The sequence below is a fragment of the Lactuca virosa genome, chromosome 4 (assembly GCF_052849685.1).
Source record: "Lactuca virosa cultivar CGN04683 chromosome 4, Lactuca_virosa_CGN04683_v6, whole genome shotgun sequence".
NCBI lineage: Eukaryota > Viridiplantae > Streptophyta > Magnoliopsida > Asterales > Asteraceae > Lactuca > Lactuca virosa.
In genome coordinates, this window is record NC_136429.1 from 226410356 (window position 1) to 226433902 (window position 23547).

The window sequence follows — 23547 nt, forward strand, 5'->3', positions numbered from 1 at the left end:
TTGGTGATATATTCATATCACTGTATACTTTATCATTGTTTACTTCAGATGGTATTTTCATACCATTGTATGCTTTAGCAATGTATATTCCAAATAGGTTAGATATGAGGTTTCCCTCAAGTTCTGATTCTAATAAAACTTTTTCCATAGGATTATGTATCTGCATCTGAATCAGAATCAGTTGTATATGCATAAATATCTATATCTGAATTTATATCTGAATCTTCTATGGGTTCGTATCCAAGATCATATGCAATTTTTAATATATTTGTTTCTTTTTCTTTTTTAATCTTTTTTGGGCATTCATAAGCTTTGTGTCCGTCTTCTTGACATATCCAACATTTACAATCTTTTTTATTTGATGGGCAATAATTAGATTGATATTTTTGTTTATATTGTTTTCTATTTCGGAAATATTTTCTTTCTCCTTGTTTATAATATTCTTTATATTTAGATTTATAAGTTTGTTTTTTCCAAATTTTCTTTTTATATTGTTGTTTTTTATTATCTTTACAACCATATTGATTAACTTTATTTGAAAGGATGTCACAACATAAATCAATTTTTGCGTCTTGTGTTGTTTTTTGTTCTAAACATTTTTTCTGCATCCATGCTTTTAATATACTTATTCGTGCTCCTAAGGTATCTGCAACTTTATTTTGTTGTAATGCTTCTTGGAAATCTTTTATTACACTTTGGCTTACTAATGATGGTAATTTTTGATAAAACATATCTAATGCTGCCTTTTTTCTAGTGGAATCTAAATTATAATAATGTTCAGAATATTCGCATATAAATGGATCTAGATAACACATATTACAAATTCGTAGATTAGTTAAATGCCATAATGATTCTAATTGAAAAGCTTCTTTTGATACTTTATCTTCAATTTGTTTTCCTATGAATTCCTGAATAAGACGACTTAATACATTTTTAAATGTTTCCATTGCATCAGTAGTAGCTATCATCATTGTTTCGGTTTCATCAAGAGATGATACAAAACGATATGCGTTACCTTGTGTTTTATGAATGATATAATTAAGAAAATGTATTGGGTTTAAATTTCTTAATTCTTCAGTGAACTGAATTTGTACTCCCATTTTATTACTCCATTCTTGAATTTTCGCTTCAGGATTTTGATCACAATCAATAAAAAGAATATCTGAATTTGTTGGAAATGTAAATAATTTAGGTATGTATTGAGGAGGTATTTTTTCCCATTTATTTTGTTTATTTTTAACCATTCCTTGTCTATATAAAAAATTTTCTTCTAATGAAGGTGGTCCATAAATATATTGACTTTGATAATCATCTTCAACGTATGATTGTTTTCGTTTTAATCCAAAATTGTTTTGTGAATTTCTATATGGATTTGAATAAGGATTTTCGTCATCTGAAGAAAAATCATATATTATTTCTATGTCATTATTATCTAAATTATTTTCTATTTCTATATTATTTTCTTGAGTTTCGGATGGAATTTCTAATGCTGCAAATAATTTAGTTAGTGTTTCTACTTTTCCTTGTAAAGTTTCCATATAAATTGTGTGTGTTTTGTAAATGAAATCTTTAGTTTCTTTTTACTAGTGAAATAGTTATTATTAACGATTTTTCTATTTTTTGAAACATATTTAACAAATTAATTTTGTTATCTTATCTTCAAGGTTTTTTATTTGTTCTTGTTTCCAATTTATATTATTATTTATTATATGTATTGCTTCAATATTGGATATACAATTAATTATTGATATATTAGAATCTATTTTTAAATCTAAAAGAAATTTTTTAGATTGTTTCAATGTTTTACGAAAAAATTTTAATTCTTGATTATTTTTATCTAGACTTGAAAAACTCATGATTATAACTTTATAATAATAATAGTTTAATTTTGTTTTGGATTAAAATTACAATTAAAATTTATAGCTTTTAAAAATGATAGTGATAGTAGAGTTTATTGTGACTATTGATGATTATGATGATAAGTCATAACGATGAATATTCATACTCATAATAATATTTATGATGATGCATGATAAATAAAGACGAGTATGATAAATGATATAATAACATCTATAATTATATTAAAACCTTCTTACGACAATTATTTCAATTGTTGGTGAATTGATTTTTAATAGCGATGATTTTTTGAATATGAGTAATTATGTAAAATGATGAATATTCATTATCATGTTTATGATGCTGCATATGCATATATTCTTATTAACGAAAGATTGAATATTCAAAAAAATAATAAGAACGTTACTAAGCTCTGATACCAAATTTAACGACATGACGGAATTAATAAAAAGATTATGATAGAATTATACCTGAATGATGCGTCGGGATGGATTGACGATGGATTGTTTGGATTATATGAATATATTTGGATAGGGCTCTGCTATTCAGAAATAGAACAACTATTTCAACAGAGGAAGAACTTTGAGATCAACTCAAGTCTTAAACACTCAAACTTAGCTTATTTATTCCATATGGGCAAAGGCCTTATTTATAGGCTCAAAGGAGCCGAGTACATAATTGAATTGCAATCGTTTGATTGCAATATGACAAACATATTTACATTATAGCCCCCTAGACTATTGAGGGACTTACATACTTTATGTTACATCAAATAATACACTTAATAATTATTCTATTATTCTACCGACACATAATAACAAATCCTTTCCATATTGAAAGCCACATGTCTTGAATAATGATGGCTTTTTATGTCATTGGTTACGTCATTCCTCCCGCCTCTGAAAATACATATTTTTGAATAATGTTTGCTTGTGTCATGGCTGACGTTAATGGTGTTCACAATGTTTCTTTCATGAATGAATGCTTTTTTGAACTGTTGTTGTTCTTGCTTCATGATGGCTTCCATTCTCTCGTCAAAGTGTCTGCTATATGATTGTTTGCGCTTTTGATGTATCTGGGATAAGGATGAAATTGATGTAATTGTAATTGCCAACGAATCAATCGTCCACGGCAATAATCTTGTTGTAGTTTATAGCGCCAAAATCCAAGTAGATACTTGGAATCTGTTCGTAACTCGAATCTTGTTTGTAGAAGCTCGACTTTCCATTTTTTCAATGTTCTGAGACATGCTAGTGTTTCTCGTTCATGTGTGCTGTAATTTTGCTCCGTTTGGGAAAATGTTCCCAATATATACTTGCATAGTTTTTGCTCGTATTTATCTGTTTTTAATACTTCAGATGATACATCTGTATCAGTGTATGCTTTTGGTGATATTTTCATATCACTGTATACTTTATCATTGTTTACTTCGGATGGTATTTTCATACCAGTGTATGCTTTATCATTGTATACTTTTGATGAGTTAGATATGAGGTTTCCCTCACTATCTAAACCCAATAATACCTTTCCACGTATAATTGCTTTTAGGCATCCTGCCCAAGTGTCTTGTGATGCATCTGTTTCTACAATTAGGAAATCGTCGATTTTTGCATTATATAAAGTAGGGAGAACTTGAATTTTTTGTTTTATATTTTGTACCAAAATAGTATCTGTATTGGTCCAAGACCAAGGTATTTTTTCTGATATTTTCTTTTGTAAAACTTTTCTTTCTTTCGCTAAATTTTTCAAAAATCCTTGTTCTGCAATATAATTTAAACAACCAAGAAATCGTTGTATTTGTTTTCTATTTTCAAGTTTATCAGGAAACATATTTAATTTTTCTCGTATATTGTCTGTTAATGATAATTGACAATTTTCTCCAATTTTTAAACCGATATATTCAACTGTAGATTGAAAAAGTTTTGATTTCTTTTTTGATAAAACTAAACCATTTTCTTTAATTCTTTGTAAAACCTTGATGACTGCATCAATGTGTGTTTGTTCATTTCCTTTTGTAAAAACAATTATATCATCAATATATGCAAGACAAATATGATCTAAACCATTTAGAGTTTCATCCATTAATCGCTGATATATTGATGGTGCCTGTTTTAAGCCGAATGGAAGGACATTCCATTCATAATGCTTCTGAGGAGGACATGAAAAAGCGGTTAGTGGTTTCGTATTTTCATGTAAGCGTAATTGCCAACATCCGGATTTTGCATCAAATGTACTAAAATGTGTATTTCCTTTTATTTTTTCTAAAATATATTCTTTTCGTGGTAATTTATATGAATCTCCTATAGTAGCATCATTCATCTTTTTATAATTAATTACCATTCTTCGTTTACCTCGTTTTATTTCATTATTATTTTCTACATAGAATGCAGGTGCAGAATGAGGACTCGTGCTAGGTCGAATGATTCCTTTTTCTAATAGTTCAGTGCATTCCTGTTTGAATTCAGAAACATCTTTTATACTGTATGGAATTTTATTTGGAACATTAATTTCATCATTAGGGTTTTTTAATAATATTATTATTTCTTGATTATTTCTATTTTTTAAATGATCTAGCGGATTTTCGCTACATACTTCTTCAAGTTGTTTTTCAGCAATTTCTTTAGCAAATGTTAGTAATATGCGTAGTTGAAAACCAATTTCTTGTTTGATTATTTTAATAAGATCATAATGTTTGATAATTGCAGTTTTCATGATACCGTTTGTCGGATGATTGAGACTTATATGATCATTTGTTTGTATAAATGGCTGATATAATTTAAGGAAATTATTTCCTATTGCTAAATCTATTCCTGAATCATGTTGATATATAGTTGGAGTTTTAAATGGTGCCTTTTCAATTACTATATCTATATCTCTTCCTACGAACCAAATTTTGTGAATTGATTTATCAGCAATTGTAAATTTTAATGGTTTTTCTAATTTTTCCCAATTTTTTAATATCTTTCTTCTTCCAAAACATAAAGTAGCTCCTGTATCTATATACGAAACTAATTTTTTATCTTGTATTTTGGTTGTAATAAAGATACTGTTTGGGTTAATATTTGTTTTTCTTTTACTCATTGGGGTTAGTTTATAAATTTCTATTAATTAATGATTTTTCTTGCGAAATTTTCATATTAACAAGTTGTGTTTGTTAGTATAGTTGAAACATTATGTATTGTTTCTAAATTACGGTTTTGTGATTTTTTATATTTCTTAATTCCTTCTTTTAATCGAGATATCTTTTTTAGTTGTTTATTGTATTCTTTTTTCTTTGGTTGTAATTTTAACAAATAGTTTTCTTCATATAGTAAAGCATTTTTTAAATGTTGAATGGTATTAGAGATATTAGAGTTTATTTTCCAATGGTTTTTTAATATATTAGTCCAAAGCATGTTATCTTTTGAAGAATTAATTTGTACTTTCGAATTCATTTTAATAAATTATTAAAGCGTCTGAAAGAAAATTAATTGAATTGTTAATATTTTTTATTACTATTTTTAAATGATTAATTTCAATTTTTAATCTTCCAATCTTAACTAATTGATATGCAGTATAATTTTTGTTTTTAGAAATTAGTTCGTGTACTTCAGATTCTTTTTCTTTTAAATGTTTTGTAGATTTTTCTAAATCTTTCCATAATTTTTTAAGTAGATCAACTTTATATTTATTATCGTAAATACAATATACTTGGGTTTTATTACTCATAATTTTTATTTTACCATGTGAAAGGTCGTTTGATAGTAAGTGGTTTTTCTTTAAGTAGTGGTTTTTCATTAAGTGGTTCTTCTTTAATAGTTTTTATTTTTAAATATTTTTTCAAGTAATATCTTCTGTTGAGTTAAACTTTGTAATAGTTCAGGAATTTGTTTTAATACAATTAAACTTTCTACTTCTATAATATTATTTAATTTTTGACTAATTATATTTAATTTATCTCCTATTGATTTATCTTCTTCAGAATTAAGACCAATATTATATATTGTTCCTTGCGGTAAGTTTTGTGGTATTTCTATAATCATTTCTTTATCTAGTATACATGGTTTTGTATTTTGATATGATCATTCAAGTGTTTTAAAATATTTTAGGGAATTACTAGATGATTCTGGCATATTCTTAAACTTAATGATCTAATCATTTCTTTAATATCTTCTAATTTTTCATCGTTTTTTTCATTAGATGTTGTAGGTTGACATTCCGAGATAGAAGATCTACCCATTATAGTTGAAAATGGAGGTTCTATAATTGGACTTCTTTTTATTAACGGAGTAGTTATTATTGGTTGAAAATTAGTTTCATTGAATATTCTATTATTAGTCATATTTGGTGATTCAAGTGAAAATTAGTTTCATTGAATATGCATAATTTATTTGATATGTAATAGTAAACGGATGATTACCTTTTATCATAAAATTTTGTCTTAATAATTTATATCGTACAGTAATACTATTACTTAGATTTTTATCTTTAAGACTTAATCCTAGTTGAATATTAATATCAAATTTTATTTTTCCTTCGATTAAATTACCTTTTCCTTTTGCAATAATACTTTCTTGGTTATTAATTATACGATCATCTCTGATTTCTAATTCTATTGGCGTATCTAAATCGCTAAAAGTACTTTTTAAAATTACTTGAATAGTTGCTATATGAATATAAGCAATTTTTATTCTATCTGCTTCTTTAATATTAGATAATTTATTTCTAATTTGTTGTTTATTTATTATGGGTATAATAATATTTCCTTGAGTTGATTCTATAGGTATTGCTTCTTCTCCTATAATTTTTCCATAATATATAATATTTTTCTAGAAAATAAATTTTTTAATGAGTTATTTTTAAAATTATGTTTTTCTGATAGTGTAAAATTTGATTTTTTATAGCATCTTTATTAATGTTATTTTTGTTAATTAAAGCATCAAAAATATATCCAGATTCATTTTCTTCGTTATTAATAATGATTGGTGAATTTTCTATTTCTTGGGACATATTTATAATGATATTAAAACCTTCTTACGATAATTATTATTGATTTTTAATAACGATGATTTTTGAATATGAGTTTTTATGAAGAGATATGTAAAATATTCATTATCATGTTTATGATGCTGCATATGCATATATTCTTATTAACGAAAGATTGGATATTCAAAATAATAATAAGAACGTTACTAAGCTCTGATACCAAATTTAACGACATGACGGAATTAATAAAAAGATTATGATAGAATTATACCTGAATGATGCGTCGGGATGGATTGACGATGGATTGTTTGGATTATATGAATATATTTGGATAGGGCTCTGCTATTCAGAAATAGAACAACTATTTCAACAGAGGAAGAACTTTGAGATCAACTCAAGTCTTAAACACTCAAACTTAGCTTATTTATTCCATATGGGCAAAGGCCTTATTTATAGGCTCAAAGGAGCCAAGTACATAATTGAATTGCAATCGTTTGATTGCAATATGACAAACATATTTACATTATAGCCCCCTAGACTATTGAGGGACTTACATACTTTATGCTACATCAAATAATACACTTAATAATTATTCTATTATTCTACCGACACATAATAACAAATCATTTCCATATTGAAACACTACAAGAAAAAAGGATATTAGAGACTGACATGATCAGTCTCCGATGGTCAATATTCAGTCTCTGATAAGAATCAGGGACTGATTTAGCTAGTCCCCAACTAGTCCCTGAAACCTAGTCCTAGATAGTCAGATATTTTATGTATCTAAGACTGAAAATCAGTCCCTAATACATCGAAGTATCAAAGACTGGAAATCAGTCATTGATAATATCGCATTCAGTCTCCAACTTGTTTTCTTCAAATCCCCGATTGGATGTCATATCAGTCCCCGATTCCACCTTTTAGGGACCGAATATCAGCCCTTTATAATTATTATTCAGTCTCCAATATGTTTCATTGAAATCTCAATTTTATGTCGGATCAGTCTTGATACTATCTTTTAAGGACTAAATATTAGTTTTTGATACTATCATGTGCAGAGTTCAATATATTTCCTTCAAGACCCCACTTATATCATACTAGTCCCTAATTTATATGGAATATAAAATAATAAATATAAAATATAATATTATTATTTGAATTAAAATTTAACTACTAAAACAACAATATCCTCAATATTGGAAACACGAATGTCTTGAATAACTAACAAATCTAAATGTTTTGCTAGTAAGACTCAAAACATAAAACTATAAAACTAGGTATTTGTCGAGGAAGAAACATGAAAGTCTCTTGTATATGAACTTTACATAATTGATCTTCTTGTTTGTCCAACTTACAAGTAGTTGCCTACCATATACATAAGACATCACATAAAACATGTTAGAGAAGACTTGAAAGTAGCCTAATACATAAAATATGTTCTGATCGTAATTTTGATTTAAAAAGAAAAAATAGAAAATATAACTAAATAAAGAGGTAAAGTAAGAGAAATATACTCTTTTTCAAGACATTTAAATTCAAGGGTGGCTTTGTCTGTCCGGATTTCAAAAATGACATCACCCACTTGTATCTATTTGATCAAACTAATGATTAGGTGCATATAATAAACCATAATTACCGATAATAGATCTCTAAATTTCTATATATCAACTTGGCATTTTCTATGCATATAATTAAATACACAAAAAAATAGATTTCCCCATAACAATTACAACCGACCCTATCTCCTTTCTTCACTCTGCAATGTTATCATGAGTCTATATTGAAGTACAAAAAATGCAAAATTTATGAGCAAAGGAAGTAAATCAAACTTTAAAAATACAAAAAAAAAAAATAGTTTCTTGTCACAACTTACAAGTGTAGGCGACAAAGTTGGCATTCCAATCACTATATGTGCAGAAGGTTACGTTCTTTCCCAATTTTCTTTTTGCAAATACGGAAAAGTGAAGAATAAATTGTCAAGAATCCATTTGAAAATTGATATCATATTCAAACACATATATTTAAAACGCAGATAACTATTGTTGGCTTGTTGCAATACATAATCAAAAGGTCACTTGGCAATCGACAATGTGGTTGAAATATCTACCATATTAAACTCATTTTTCTCTGCAGTAATTACCTATCAAATCTTAATACAATATGTCAATACCTTATAATCACATTTTATAATTTACAGATATAATTTTCCTAATTCCATCATCTTATCTGATTGAAAATTTGAAACCTATAACTAATCGTCCATATAATCCATTCAATAATTTCAACTTTAGTGACATTAATCGACTGGAAATACATTAAATCAGTTATCAGTTTTAAATCAAACACAAACCTCAGGTCCAGTTGGAGGTCATGCCACAGTCACAGACTCAATTCGGACGTGTTCTCTTAAATTCGAGTATAAACAATGAAATGTCAAAAGATACACAATGAATTATGAACAGTTAACAGAAGCCTACTCCACATTCTTCTAACTGTAATCTCGATGGGCAATGGCCATTTAAAAAAGAATCATAATTAGAATCAGAGAATGAAAATTAAGAACGATTGTGTATGGTATTGGTAGTGAGATTGAAGATGTAGGGTTGCAATAAGAACATACCTAATTATAGAAGCGGACAACGATGAGGTCAGTTACGATGACTAAAGGATGAACAAGCGGAGTAGCGGAACAAAACGAATATATGGGATAAAATGCGATTTGACGAAGTTGGGGTGGAGGTGCGGAGAGGCGTCGAAGAGACGAAACGGTGACCCATTAAAGTACAAGGAAACAATCAGAACCCTAGATGTAGAATGCTTAATATGAAAAAAAAATAACGCATCTCCAACCTATATTGAGATTTGGGATCTTGAAAATTAAGGAACTTTGAAAAAAAAAAAGACGACATATATGAAAAGAGAAGCGGCAAAAGAGGGCAAATTAGAATTTATCATAATCTTTAATTTTAAAATTTTTGAATTTATGGGCCTCATATTACGATATTTTAACTTTTTTGAATTTACTTCCATTTTTAAAAATTTGAATTTTCTTTATATATATATATATATATATATATATATATATATATATATATATATATATCCAATAAAATAAATAAATTTTTGGTAAGAAGGTTAGAATTTTTCAATCTACATATTTGTTTGGCCAACCAAAAAAAAATGATTCATTAGATGCATAAAAATAACAAGATTCACAGATAAAAAAATAAAAAATAAAAAATCCAAAGTTACATTTGATGATTTATTTATGTGATGATTTTGTTTTTTTCACAAAAATTGTCCTAAAAATGAATTTTTACTTGATTTACAACAATGTCAATCATAAAGGTGTTTTTTGGGTAATTTTTTGTGAATCATATTACTTTTGATTCATCTATTAAATCATTTAGTTGGTTTACTAAAACAATCTCTAATATATGACATCTATGACTAGAGAATCAGTTTTAGATACTAAAATACAGCCAGTTAAAAGTGTTCAGTTGAAAATAAAATAATGCACGTCTATTAGGGACTGAAATTCAGTATTTAAAAAGTTTCTCATCCAAAAGATAAATTGGTTTACCTGTATCAATGACTGAAATTCAGTCCCTAATAAGTTCCACGCACAGTCAAAACTAACACAAGTCTAATAAGGACTAAAATTCAGTCCCACATAACTTTTGCTTCGAAGTCAAAGTTTGCGCTAAACTATTCGAGACTGAAATTTAGTCCCCAATGTGTTTCACACCAAATCTAAATCGACGCAAACATACTAGGGACTGAAATTTAGTATCAAATAAGTTTGGTCAGTCTCTAATGATTCAAACATTAAAATCAGTCTCAGATAGTATCTAAGACTAATTTATCAGTTCCAAATGCATAGTTTCCAAGACTGATTAATCAATCTCTAAAAACTTAGTCACAGGAGCTCCTTTTTCTTGTAGTGAAAGGCCACATGTCTTGAATAATGATGGCTTTTTATGTCATTGCTTACGTCATTCCTCCCTGGGGGGGGGGGGGGGGAGGGTGAGATGAAGGAGATAAAGGGGGCCGACAATTCCGAGATTCTTTTGTGGATTGATTTCTAATATGATAAATTGCACGTTTTGCTTCTGATTTTGCATACCCATCATCCCCTGTCCATCCATAGGTTTATCTTCTCCACTTCTGTTCATATACAATTTGTTTTTGCCCTAAATCACTGAATCGGTGCATGTATATGTTGAAATCGGCGAGGATGGCCTGCTGGAGACGGCAGTTTATGGGTTTTACTTGAATCTTGGCGAGAACCCCTTTCGTTTCTAGGGTTCTAGCGATGAGGGTATGTAGCTCCATCATTTCTCAAGTGTAAGCATCCATCATGGTTGTTTTAGACGTGTTCGTCTTCTTTAGGTGTATCTTTGTAAGAAGAACCCCTACTGAACTTGGGTTGTATGTAGAATTGCAGAATGTAGTATATACTTCTCTAAACGTGGGATGATTTTTGGGTATGTAAAGTGTGATCCAAGAGAACAAAACATGTTGTGATTAATTTGGAGAGAGAGAGAGACGCTCTTATTTTTTAATTAAATAAATATAAATAATTATTTGATTTTAAAAAAAATGAAAGAAAAATAGAAAATAAATACTCCAATGGTATTATCGTCATTTCAGTTTACTGAGGGACCAAATGTGCAATGAAACTAGCTCAAAAGGACCATCAATCCAAAAAAATCGTGGTGTGGACTAAAACCCCAAAAAAATACATACCTCAGAGACATTTTTGCAATTTTGTCTTAATATAATGAATTTGACCGTTCGGGATCTAATATCTAGTACTTTATTTTTCCGTACAGAATGTTTTTTTTTCTAAAATAAATGAAACGTTTATTATATCAATCACAAATTTAACCAGCTTAGATGATGAGTGTTTCATAATCCACCTAAAAGGACCCTAAAATTGGATTTTATTATTTTTCGATAAAAAAAATAAAGAGTATTTTTAACATTTTGTTGGTACCAATCCTATATACAATCATTTTATCGACATAAAAATATCAAAATAAAAAAGTTAAGAAATTCGGTTTAACTTAAAAATTAAAGCGGCGATCATCTTTGTTTAATATCGTCTTCGTCAACGGAAGTCAATTGGTTTGGTCTTGGATACTTATAATCGTCTTGTTGGAAAATTTTACTATTAGTTATCAATGATTCATCTAGAATATGATCGTGATCTTTGTTTCCTTTCAATCAGTGGGAGTTGTATGCATTGATTTGATACTATTTTTGATAAAAGAAAAAATAGATAAACTTCAAAAGAGCAATAACTACATGAAATTTACCAGACAAACTAAGATAAAGATATAAATATTAAATCCAAGAAACAGTAAAATATGACTACAATATTGAGCCCATTAATTCAAGATAGTTATTGGGCCTTGGGTTGTTGGGCTTGGGTTCATTTATATTATTAAAATATAGATGATCCATTATGTTACACAGGCTCCACTGATTCGAGCTTGTGGTCAAGAATAGGCTACTTTCTAGTTTTTTCATTTACACCCCTCCAACGGTCAAAAAAGAATCTTATTTCAAAATCTTTAATCTTTATAAACATCGCCTAACAAAAATAACGGTCATATTTTCATCCCCGTCTTCCCCTCTTTCTCCGTCTCAATTCCATCGATCAGTTCTTGACAACAATCAAAGTTCTAGAAAATTATGGATAGTTTCACTTCATCAAACTCCATTAAACCTTCTTCGGTTACTGATACTTCATTCAATTGTAAGCTCTCTTTCTATCTCTTTCTTATGATTTGTAGAAATGTAATCGTATTGATTTTGACCTAAATTCTGTTAGTTTAATTTGAATTTGAATTTGAATTTTTGTTTATGATATCTGGAAAATTGAAATCTAGATGCAGGAGGAAACAACGAGAATGAACTGAACCCAGAAATGGCTTCAAGGTTAAAGAAACAATCACCCACCAAGAATTTCATGAGTCACACCATTTGCACAACTAACAAAGCTACTGTTCTTAAAAAGAAAATCTTGGGTGAAAGGAACGAAACCCTAGATGTTAATGAACAACCAAGTCTCCGAAGATCCTCTAGTTTCGATTCAAAATCTGTGAAATCCCCTGTTGTTGTTGATCATGTCCAGAAGCCTTATGACCCTGTTAACAATTACCTTTCACCGAGGCCTAAGTTCTTACGTTATAACCCTAATCGACGTAGGATGGTATCTGTTCTTCATGGAAACGAAGAAAGTGTCAGAAGTAGTAATTCTTTTGAAGCTCCTGGAATGGAATTAGGGGCAGATTCGTATGGGTTTGTTGATTCTTGTTCTCAAAAAGAAGAACAAACCCTAGATTTGATTAACAACGAAGGTGAATGTGAAGAAGAAGAAGAAGAAGAAGAAGAGATTGAGTTTGGGGATGATGAGAGATTCTGGAATTTGAAAGGCTTTTTGAAGTTTATCGCTGTTGTGATTGCTGTAATCTATACTACCCAAGCTATATGTTCAATGGATTCTCCAACCCCTTTTCATACAGTAGAAACTTGGAGTAATGTTTATGGAGTTGCAGGTTTAAACTTTTCTCAAGTTGGAAGTTGTTCGCTAATGGAAACGGAATTAGTGGTAGGAAGATTGAAGGAAGTAGATATGGTTGGCGTTCATGACGATGAAGAAGAAACCTCTGATTCGTTGCAAGAATTAGGAGCTGATATTGATGTAGAAAATGATGAAGCAGATGTCATTCATGGTGAAATGTGGACAGAAGATGAAGATCTTGATGAAAACGACGAAATTGCAGAAGAAATGGTGGAGAATTATGATGTAGAGGGTGAAAGAGAAGTTGAAGATGATGATCAGACGTTGGTAGCAGATTCCGATGAAATCGAAGAAATTGCAGAAGAAGAAATGGAGGAAATCAATGATGCAGAAATAGAAACTGAAACTATCCAATCGGAAAGTTTTGATCTAAATCTTGCAGGTGTAATCGGGTTTTTCGTGTTAATTCTCACATCATCTTTCGGTGTCATGTATTCAAGATGGATGAAATCCTCACCTCCGGTAACACCAACTGTCGCCGGAGCAAATCACGACGCTGAAACGGAAGAAATTAGGGTTCTTGAACAAGAAATTGGGGTTCATGAAGAAGAAGAAGCACCATTGATGAAATCTACATCTTTACAGAAAGATGTTTCTGAAGAACATAGTCACATTCATCCACCATCTGTCGAGTTGCTAGGCGAGTTTGTGTTCGGAGAAAGCAATTCTTTGATCCAATCAACCATTTTTTCCGGCGAAACAAAAGCCTCTCACATCGAGAACTCAACCGGAGATCCTGTTGAGTTTAACCAGAAGACAATCAAGAAACAGAGGCGCAAAATAGAACCGACCACCATGGTTACACCATCTCCGATGAGAAGATCAAGCAGATTACAAAATCGGTCCATCAAATCTCCATGAAAACATCAATCTCTGCTGTTTTTGTGTAATAACTTCGATCATCAATTCATCATTATCTCTTAGATTTGTGTAATAACTTTTTTTTTTCTCTGAATCTAATGAATTTAACTTTTTTAATTTGCTCTTTTTGGTTAAAAGTAATTAAGAAGCAAAAAGCTTTATATTTACAGAAAAAACATCGATTAGCCTACAACAGACATGGAAAAGCCACAAATCTCACTCATCGATTTTCTTCTTCATGCTGCTACTTCCAAACTTTTTCTTCAAATAGCCTCTCGATTTTCTCTTTGAGATGATCGGTTTAGGAAGTGTATGAGATCTGTAGCTCTTCTTCTTCTTCTTCATTTTGTGTTCTTTCTTAGGAAGATCTTCAATGCTCGTTACCCTTGCTAGAGATGAAAACGAGTCTGATTTTCCATGATAAAACTTCGATAGCCCTCGTCTGCAGCAAATTCAACCATTTCAGTATACAGATGACAGATCGTAACCTAAAATCAATCAAATTTGGGGGGGAAATTACGCAAATTAACGGAACTTACTTGATAGGTAACTGAGACATTAGGTCTGATAGATCATACAAGGAAGATCTACTGGAATTCGCGGAAGAAGAAGACGCATCATCTGTTGTATCAGATGAAGAAGATGAAGAACAACACGTTATGGACGACGATGATCCATCTGAGATTGTTGAACAAGCTTCTTCATTTGAAGAACATGGATGTTTATGTTCATGTTTATACTTGTCTGCTTCTTCTTCCATTACATCCCATTTTTTATTCTGATGATGATGATGATTATGATGATCTTTGTTATAGTTTTGATTTTTTCCTTCACCCATTTCAATTAGATTTTGATGATGAAGGAATGAAAATGGAATTATGGGGTATGAAAAACAAAGAAACAAAGAAATTGAGTGTTTGTGAAACACAGATCAAAGATAGGGTTGGAACCATTCTTGGGGAGCATATAAATATGGATTTGATAAAGAGCAAAAAAAGCGTGGACACGTGGCAAGCAATCGTTGGCACGTGGGAACAGCATTAGTGTCTTACCAAGTCTAGCTATACTTGCCTGAGCTTATCATTAAGATATGGATGAATCAAATTTAGCCAAATTATTATCTTTATCCGCTTTTTATTTTAATTTAGAAAACAAAAAATAGCTGAAATTAATAAGGTTTAAAATTTTAAAATGTTAATCTAAATTTTAAAAAAATTCTCTATATAACCATCAATTTTGCAATGTCAATGGGAATGTGTATTATTAATATCTAAGTTTTAAAATGATATGTTTCAAAAAAAATTAAAAATTTTAATCGTACTACGATTTGGTATGAAATTTAAAACTAATATTGTAAACTATTTTATTTTTAAGAAAATCATTATTTTTTTTATTAGTAAAACAGTTTTTTTGAAGGTTTTTTAATGGTAAAGATTTTACAAAATTACTTTTTTAGAAGATGAAACTTCATATTGTTGGAACAAAATTTTGGATAAAGATAGAAAAGAGAAGTCTTAAGACCCTTTTCACATTGCTAAAGCCCTTTGCAATGTCCTTGTGAATAGATGGTTATTGGAAGAATTTATAAAATTATTGATAAATTTTAAAATATTTTTTAAATGAATAGATACATTTATTCTTCTCCTTAATCCTAAATGTATATTCTCATTTTATTATTCCGTAGAATTGAGAATTTATTACAATATTTTGGAGATATTGCATTCGTAATGGCTTTTTTTAGAGCTAGAGGGTGAATTAAGTTTTAGTTTTTGTATGTTCAGTTTCAAGTTTTAGATGTGTGATACATTACCAAAAATATTAAAGAAGGAAATAAATAAATGTACGAAATAATTTTAGAATTGTGGAATATATTTATTTGGGTTGTTTGATGGTTTGACCAAACACACAGATCCACGTTCGTAAAGCGGATAAGCTCTGACGGATATTGGATAGGGATGATAACTATCATCCACGTCCCTACTCTATGTTTTTCTTCGTATGGTCCCAATTTAGTACTTTTCTTTTAAATTAAAATTAATAGACAAAATTATGTAAATGGTCCATATGACTTTTTAGATTTGCAACTTTTGTCCATAAATTTTTTATATTATATAGACGGTTCATGTGATTTTAATTTTTTTTATGTGGTTGGTTATGAACCCATGTAAAAAATTATTCTATCATTTTTGTTTTTATCTTTTTATATAATATTAAAATTTATAAACATTAAATACAAACTCTTAAAAACCCACCCGCCCACCACCGGTAACCTTAACCTATTGTACCCATACCCCCTTTCCCGAGTCCATTCCTCCTTTGCCTTATTGACTCCGATGAAATGAGATGATATGGAGGAGGAACTCAAAAACCATGGATTTTGCGGCGAAGAAGCAGTGTCAGAGAGAGAGAGAAAGAGAGAGAGAGAGAGAGAGAGAGAGAGAGAGAGAGAGAGAGAGAGAGAGAGACCTTAAAGTTGGAGATGTTAAACCAAATTATCACAAGAAGGAACCGTAAAAGGAAAACCGGGCATGGAGAGAGAGACCTCGTTTGGTAATTATAGTTGTTGAAGCTCCTTAACGGAGGAATCATCATTGGAGAAAGTGAAATAGGATAGCATCATCAAGTCAAACTGGTGGTGATTGGTGTAACGTCTCAAAAATCACAACAAATTTAAACTTTAAAAAAAATCCACTTACTTAAAAAGAAGTGTTTACATAACCATTGTTTTCAAAACATTATTCAAAAACAAAGTTTCCCAAGATCCACAATATAAAACCAGGGATATGTACGGTCACGCCTTCGCCTTGCCATGGTCCTCGGAAGTACCTGAAACAAAACTAAAATTGTAAGTCAACGCTTAGTGAGTTCCCCCAAAGTACCACAACATAAGCATAACAAACAACAACATGCAAATATAAGCCTCCAGCCTGACTGGACCGCCTCGCAGGGACTACAACCTATCTGGATCGCTCTCCGACCCTTCAGCATGATTGGACCGCCTCGTAGGGCCTACAGCCTATCCAGACCGCTCTCCGGGCCTTCGGCCTGACTGAACCGCCTCGCAGGGCCTACAACCTATCCGGACCACCCCGCGTATCTTGGCCTTCAGCACAAAACAGGACCGCCTCAACCCGATACACCATCACATATCAACATATACCATAACAATTAATAGCTAGCACATATAGGTGGTCACACAGATCTAACAGATCACTACAACATAGCAACATCCTATATACCAGGATACACATCTAACAGATCACTACAACATAGCAACATACGGTAAACCAGGATATTGATCTAATGGGACGACCTTGGTGCCTTCGACCCATAAGTACAGTGAGGAAAACTCACCTCGTACTCTGACGAATAGCTGATGTAACACCCTGAATTTCAACCCATATTTTTCAATTAAAACTTTAATTATTTATGAAATTCACAACTGTAAGAATATTAAAACATTTATTAGAGTATCATTAAAATTTATCAAGTACACAAGTACCCCATAGATGTGATGCCATCGAGTCGTGCCCCTCCTTTAATATAACAAAACCTGAAACATGTAAACCGCAAACTGTAAGCACAAAGCTTAGTAAGTTCCCCAAAATACCACACACAACACAACATAAATAAACAACTATGGGTTATCAGCAACCTTGGGGACTATCAGCAGTCCCAATGGGCTAACAGCACGCCCGATGGGTTATCAGCAACCCTGGAGACTATCAGCAGTCTCAGTGGGCTAACATCACACCCGATGGGTTATCAGCAACCCTGGAGACTATCAGCGGTCTTAGTCACATATAAACAACATAACACAATAATAATAGCTAGACCCAACTAGTCATCACAGACACAACTATTCTACCACACAGGCTCGTATAAACATGCAAGAGTCAAAAAGACAGCTAGCATCCTACATACATAATTTAGTGAACCGACATTGGTGCCTTCGACTCACGAGCACCGGGAGAAAACTCACCTCATACTGTTGAAACATCCAGATAAATGCTCGAACTGCTGATCCAGGAAGCCTCCGCACTAAATATCATCAAGCAATATACTTATTATTAATCAGGTCATAAACCACAACTGGGCCCTGCCCAAAGACACCCAAAAGCCTACAATGGCCCAAAATCCTAAATGGTGCCCAAAGCCCACCATGGTCCAAATTCCAAGAAGGCCCAATGCCTAACAATAACCCAAAGTCAAAAAGGACTAGTAACCCAATAAGACCAAAACCTTAATAGTCCAACATGGCCCAAACCCAAAAGTCAACGGCGGTCAACAATCTGAGTACGCCACGCGTACTCGATCTACGCCCAACGTACGCCACCTCTGGGCAGTATGCACTGCGTATTAGCTGCGTACGCCCAACGTACTCCACAACAACCCAAACTCATCATTAAGGACTTAAATGGTTAAGCCATTAAGTCGACTTCCCAGATCTGATCCTAAATAACATCTTAACCCATAAAGTCAAGGACTTTAAGCCTTTGCATGGCTGGAAAGAGTTTAAACCTTGAAACTCTAACTTGATCCACACTCAACACTATCAAAATCTTGCATGGCTAGAAAGAGACCATCAATTAATCATTTTTATGAATCCACAAGACCTAAAATGCTTGAAAGGACAGCTAATAAGCTCTGGAGTACTCCATACTCACAAAGGTCCAAGCTTTGGGAAAAAAGTTCATGAAAAAGCCATCTATGTAGATCTAAAAGGAGACTCATCAAGGTATGAACCTTATACCTTTAGAAGACGCACCAAACGAAGTAGTTTCTGGATCCAAAAGCTTGCAAGCAACCCCTCCTTCTTCACTAGTCTTCCTCTTCAACAAAAGGCTACTAAAATCATCACCAAGGTTCCATATCTTCAATCACAAAGGATACACTCGAAATTAGGGTGTGGAAGGAGTGGAGGTTGATTATGGGAGGCCCAAGGGTGAGTTAATGGCTTTAAATAGGGATGATACCCTAAAAATTAGGGTTTGGCATCAGCCTACGTACGCCCTGTGTAGTCCTAGTACGCCAACGTATTAGGTTCAACTCTGCGATCTTCCATCGCCTAGTACGCCCAGCGTACACCCTATACGCCCAACGTATTAGTCTCAACCTAAAATCCCTCCAACTTAGAATGACCATAACTTATTTGTATGGTGCATATACAACCCTAGATTTTGTTGGGTTTTAAGTACTATAACACTCCTATGGTGCATATACAACCCTAGATGCTTTGGATCTAAGTTTTCTCTAATTATACATGCAATTTCATTTTCCAAAGCATGAAGCCTAACTAGCATACAAATTTTATATTTGAATCATAAAAACTAGTTAGATGATTACCTCTTGTTGTAGCTTGCAGAACTTGGCCTTATAAGAGCTTAGCACCCCAAGTATGATGCCTCAAACAAGTCACAAACACCAAGAACAATTAGAAGAATATGAGAGAGGTCTAGGAGACACCAAAATCAACTAGTTTCTTCTTGGAATACTTGTGTCACGATTTTGGAGCTAAGGGAACATATTTATAGTGTAGAATTTCAAGGGTCACTTGTAAACCCTAATTCATACACTTAGTTTTTTAATCCAATAACACTTCATGGACTCTTATATGAACTTAGTCCATTACTAATTAATCATGGATCATTAGCCCAAATTATATGTATCATTGATTTACAAAATCAGCCCCTGTTAATTTAATTAGTCTCTTTTGATCACTAAATTAATTCCAAATTAATTCTTGATCAATACCAATTAAATAATATGATTTATCAATTAATATATTATTATTATAATATATTAATAAATCAAAAATAACCTCTTTCTCAAATATCCATCCTATCAAATTGTACTGGTGAAGGCAACCCGAAATGGACCATGCTACTATCGGGTCAAGTACATATCAATTATAGTTATGGGCTTAGACACCTAATCCAACAGTCTCCCACTTGGACAAGTCTAATAACTATAATTGTAAGCACTACTTCAAAATCCGATTAGCAATCGTAGCTCTTAAAAGCCGCTGTCGAACTCTGATGCATCCATTAGATAATGGATCATATAATCCTCTGTTCTTCAAGATATCGTGTGGACAAAGACATGGAATAAAGTCATACTCCTTGTCCAACAGTTTGTTTCACGATTTCTGATTTGTTTGACATAGAACTTAATTGAACACATCAATTGAGTCCTGACCGGGCCTGGCATATAAGTCAAAACAAAATCATCGAGGGGCCCAAGATATCGCTTTTAATCCTATTAGGATAAAAAGAACAGGTAAACTTCGACTTATATGCTTATACTAACTACTCGTTAAATCATACACAATAATACGTTTTATAACATCAAGTTACTAATGCGGTTTCGTACTATCAATGCACAACCAACTCGTAATCAACAACTCATATATCTTGGTTTGAAGACTATACGATATTATCATCTCACAATCACTCGTGATAAATTCCATGAAGTGATTCATGTGAGCCTGGGTTTAGGCCAATACTCAAATCTTATTTCAAGAGCACTCATGAATGTTGTAGCAAACCTTTGTTATGTCTAACTCCTTAGACAATCTTACAAACCCATTCATGACAGTCTAGTCTCATAACCTACTTCCAAGGTATGATCGACTGTGGATAGTTTGAATAATTTTATTATTCTGGAAGTCAAAACATGCAAAAATGAACAATAGTAAACAATTAACACAAGATAGTATCTTTACTTATAAATAAAACTCCTTTTATTCAATTATCAAATGTCAATTACATTTTAGCTATTACAAGTTTCTTAATATCTATCTAATCACTAAAAACTAATATCGTCCTAGCTATTACAAGTTTCTTAATATCTATCTAATCACTAAAAACTAATATCGTCCTTCAGCCCGATACTCTTAGCGTGCTGCAAGTGCTTAACCCTATTCAATCCCTTCGTAAGGGGATCTGTTGGGTTCTCCTCTGGCGATACCCCTTCACTACGAGGAATCCTTCTTCTACTCGATGTCTTATGAAGTGATATTTTCTGTCGATGTGCCTGGATCTGCCATGATCCCTTGGTTCCTTGGTTAAGGCGAATGCACCCTCGTTGTCACAGAAAATCTTCATAGGCTCCTTTACAGCTGGTACAACTCCAAGGTCTCCGATGAAGTTCCTTAGCCATATCGCCTCCTTCGATGATTCGCTTGCTGCTATGTACTATGATTCACACGTTGAATCAGCTACAGTCTCCTGTTTGGAACTTTTCCAAGTTACTGCTCCTCCATTTAAGGTAAATACCCAGCCTGACTGAGAGCGGAAATTATCTCTATCGGTCTGAAAGTTGGCGTCACTATAACCTATCACTCTTAAGTCATTACTCCCACCGAGGGTAAGGACCCAATCCTCTGTCCTTCATAGGTACTTGACAATGTTCTTTACCGTAGTCCAGTGAGCTTTACCAGGATTCCCTTGATACCCGCTGACCATGCTCAAAGCAAAAGCTACATCAGAGCGAGTACATGTCATAACATACATGATCGAGCCAACTGCAGAAGCATATGGTATTCGACTCATTTCTGCTATCTCATCATCAGTACCCGGACTCTGAGTGTTACTCAGTTTGGTATTTCTCAGGATAGGTAATTCTCCTTTCTTGGAGTCCTCCATGCTGAAATGTTTCAACACCTTGTCCAAGTAGTTACTTTGACTAAGTCCTATTAGTCTTTTACTCATATTTCTCAAAATCCTTATTCCTAGAATGTTAGCAGCTTCCCCAAGGTCCTTCATAGCAAAACACTTCCCAAGCCAGGACTTAACCTCCTGCAAGGTTGGGATGTTGTTTCTTATGATCCGTATGTCATCTACATACAATAGAAGAAAGCTAACTATACTCCCACTAGCTTTGACATATACGCGGGACTCATCCTCGCTTCTCGAAAAACAAAACTCTTTGACTTTCTCATCGAAACAAAGATTCCATCTGCGAAATGCTTGTTTCAATCCATAAATGTATTTCTCAAGCTTACACACTCTATTAGGATACTTTACATTGACAAAACCCTCTGGCTGACCCATGTAAACATCTTCAGCCAACTTCCCATTTAGGAAAGCGGTTTTGACATCCATTTTCCATATTTCATAATCATGAAATGCAACTATGGCTAGCATAACCCTTATAGATTTTATCTTGGCCACTGGTGAGAAGGTCTCGTCATAGTCAACTCCAGGAGTTTGAGTAAAGCCCATCGCAACCAATCGCGCCTTATATGTGTGTACTTTCCCATCCATGTCAGTCTTCTTCTTGAATATTTATTTGCACCCGATCGTCTTACGACCTGGTACATTGACAACCAAGTTCCAAACTTGATTGCCATACATGGACTGAATCTCGTTGTCCATCGCCTCTTTCCATTTTGCAGACTCGGGGCCTGCCATGGCTTCCTTGTAGTTGTTAGGTTCATCCAAATTTACCAGTGTACTATCACTGATAAATGTATCACCATCTGTAGTAATATGGAAACCATAAAACTCAGGTGCCATTCTAACTCTACTGGAATGTATCAAAGGTAAGGACTCGTCAACTGGTTCAATATGAGTTTCCTCCTCGGGTTGAGTGCTAGTGTTTGAGGTTCCTTCATCACTTAACTCTTGAATCTCTTCAAGGTCAATTTTCCTCCTACTGTCCTCTTGGCATATGAGTTCTCTTTCGCGGAAAACCCATCTTCTTGCAACGAAGACAACATTGTCGCTCGGTCTATAGAAGAGATATCCAAAGTATTTCTGTGGGTAGCCAATGAAAATACAACGCTCACTACGAGGTTCGAGCTTGTCGTGAGTTTCTCGTCTTACGAAAGCCTCGTAACCCCAAACCTTGATATGTGCTAACGAGGGAACCTTCCCTTTCCACATTTCGTGAGGTGTTTTGGTAACCTTCTTAGTTGGGACTAGATTAAGGATATGTGCGACAGTCTCTAAGGCATACCCCCAGAATGAGATAAGTAACGAAGCTCGACTCATCATGGAACGAACCATGTCCAACAAGGTTCGATTGCGCCTCTCACCACACCATTAAGCTGTGGTTTCCTAGGTGACGTCAATTGTGAAACAATTCCACATTCCTTAAGATAGTCGTGGAACTTGATACTAAGATACTCACCACCTTAATCGGATCGGAGCATCTTTATCTTCCTGCCCAATTGATTCTCCACTTCTTGCTTAAACTCTTTGAATTTTTCAAAGGTTTATGACTTATGCTTGATTAAGTAGATATACCCATATCTACTATAATCA

The 23547-nt window shown here is 32.6% G+C and overlaps 2 protein-coding genes across 2 annotated transcripts; one reads left to right on the forward strand and one right to left on the reverse strand.

Moving 5' to 3' along the window:
- The first annotated feature begins 12441 nt into the window (after nucleotides 1–12441).
- Nucleotides 12442–14395, forward strand: LOC145108045 (uncharacterized). Its single transcript, XM_079045032.1, has 2 exons — nucleotides 12442–12589; nucleotides 12723–14395. Exons 1-2 carry the CDS (start codon nucleotides 12526–12528, stop codon nucleotides 14276–14278), a joined length of 1620 nt encoding a protein of 539 aa, XP_078901158.1. The 5' UTR covers nucleotides 12442–12525; the 3' UTR covers nucleotides 14279–14395.
- A 24-nt stretch (nucleotides 14396–14419) lies between these two features.
- Nucleotides 14420–15232, reverse strand: LOC145108046 (uncharacterized). The gene is made up of 2 exons (XM_079045034.1): nucleotides 14818–15232; nucleotides 14420–14720 (listed from the first exon to the last, which is right to left on the reverse strand). Exons 1-2 carry the CDS (start codon nucleotides 15114–15116, stop codon nucleotides 14495–14497), a joined length of 525 nt encoding a protein of 174 aa, XP_078901160.1. The 5' UTR covers nucleotides 15117–15232; the 3' UTR covers nucleotides 14420–14494.
- Nucleotides 15233–23547: the final 8315 nt, after the last annotated feature.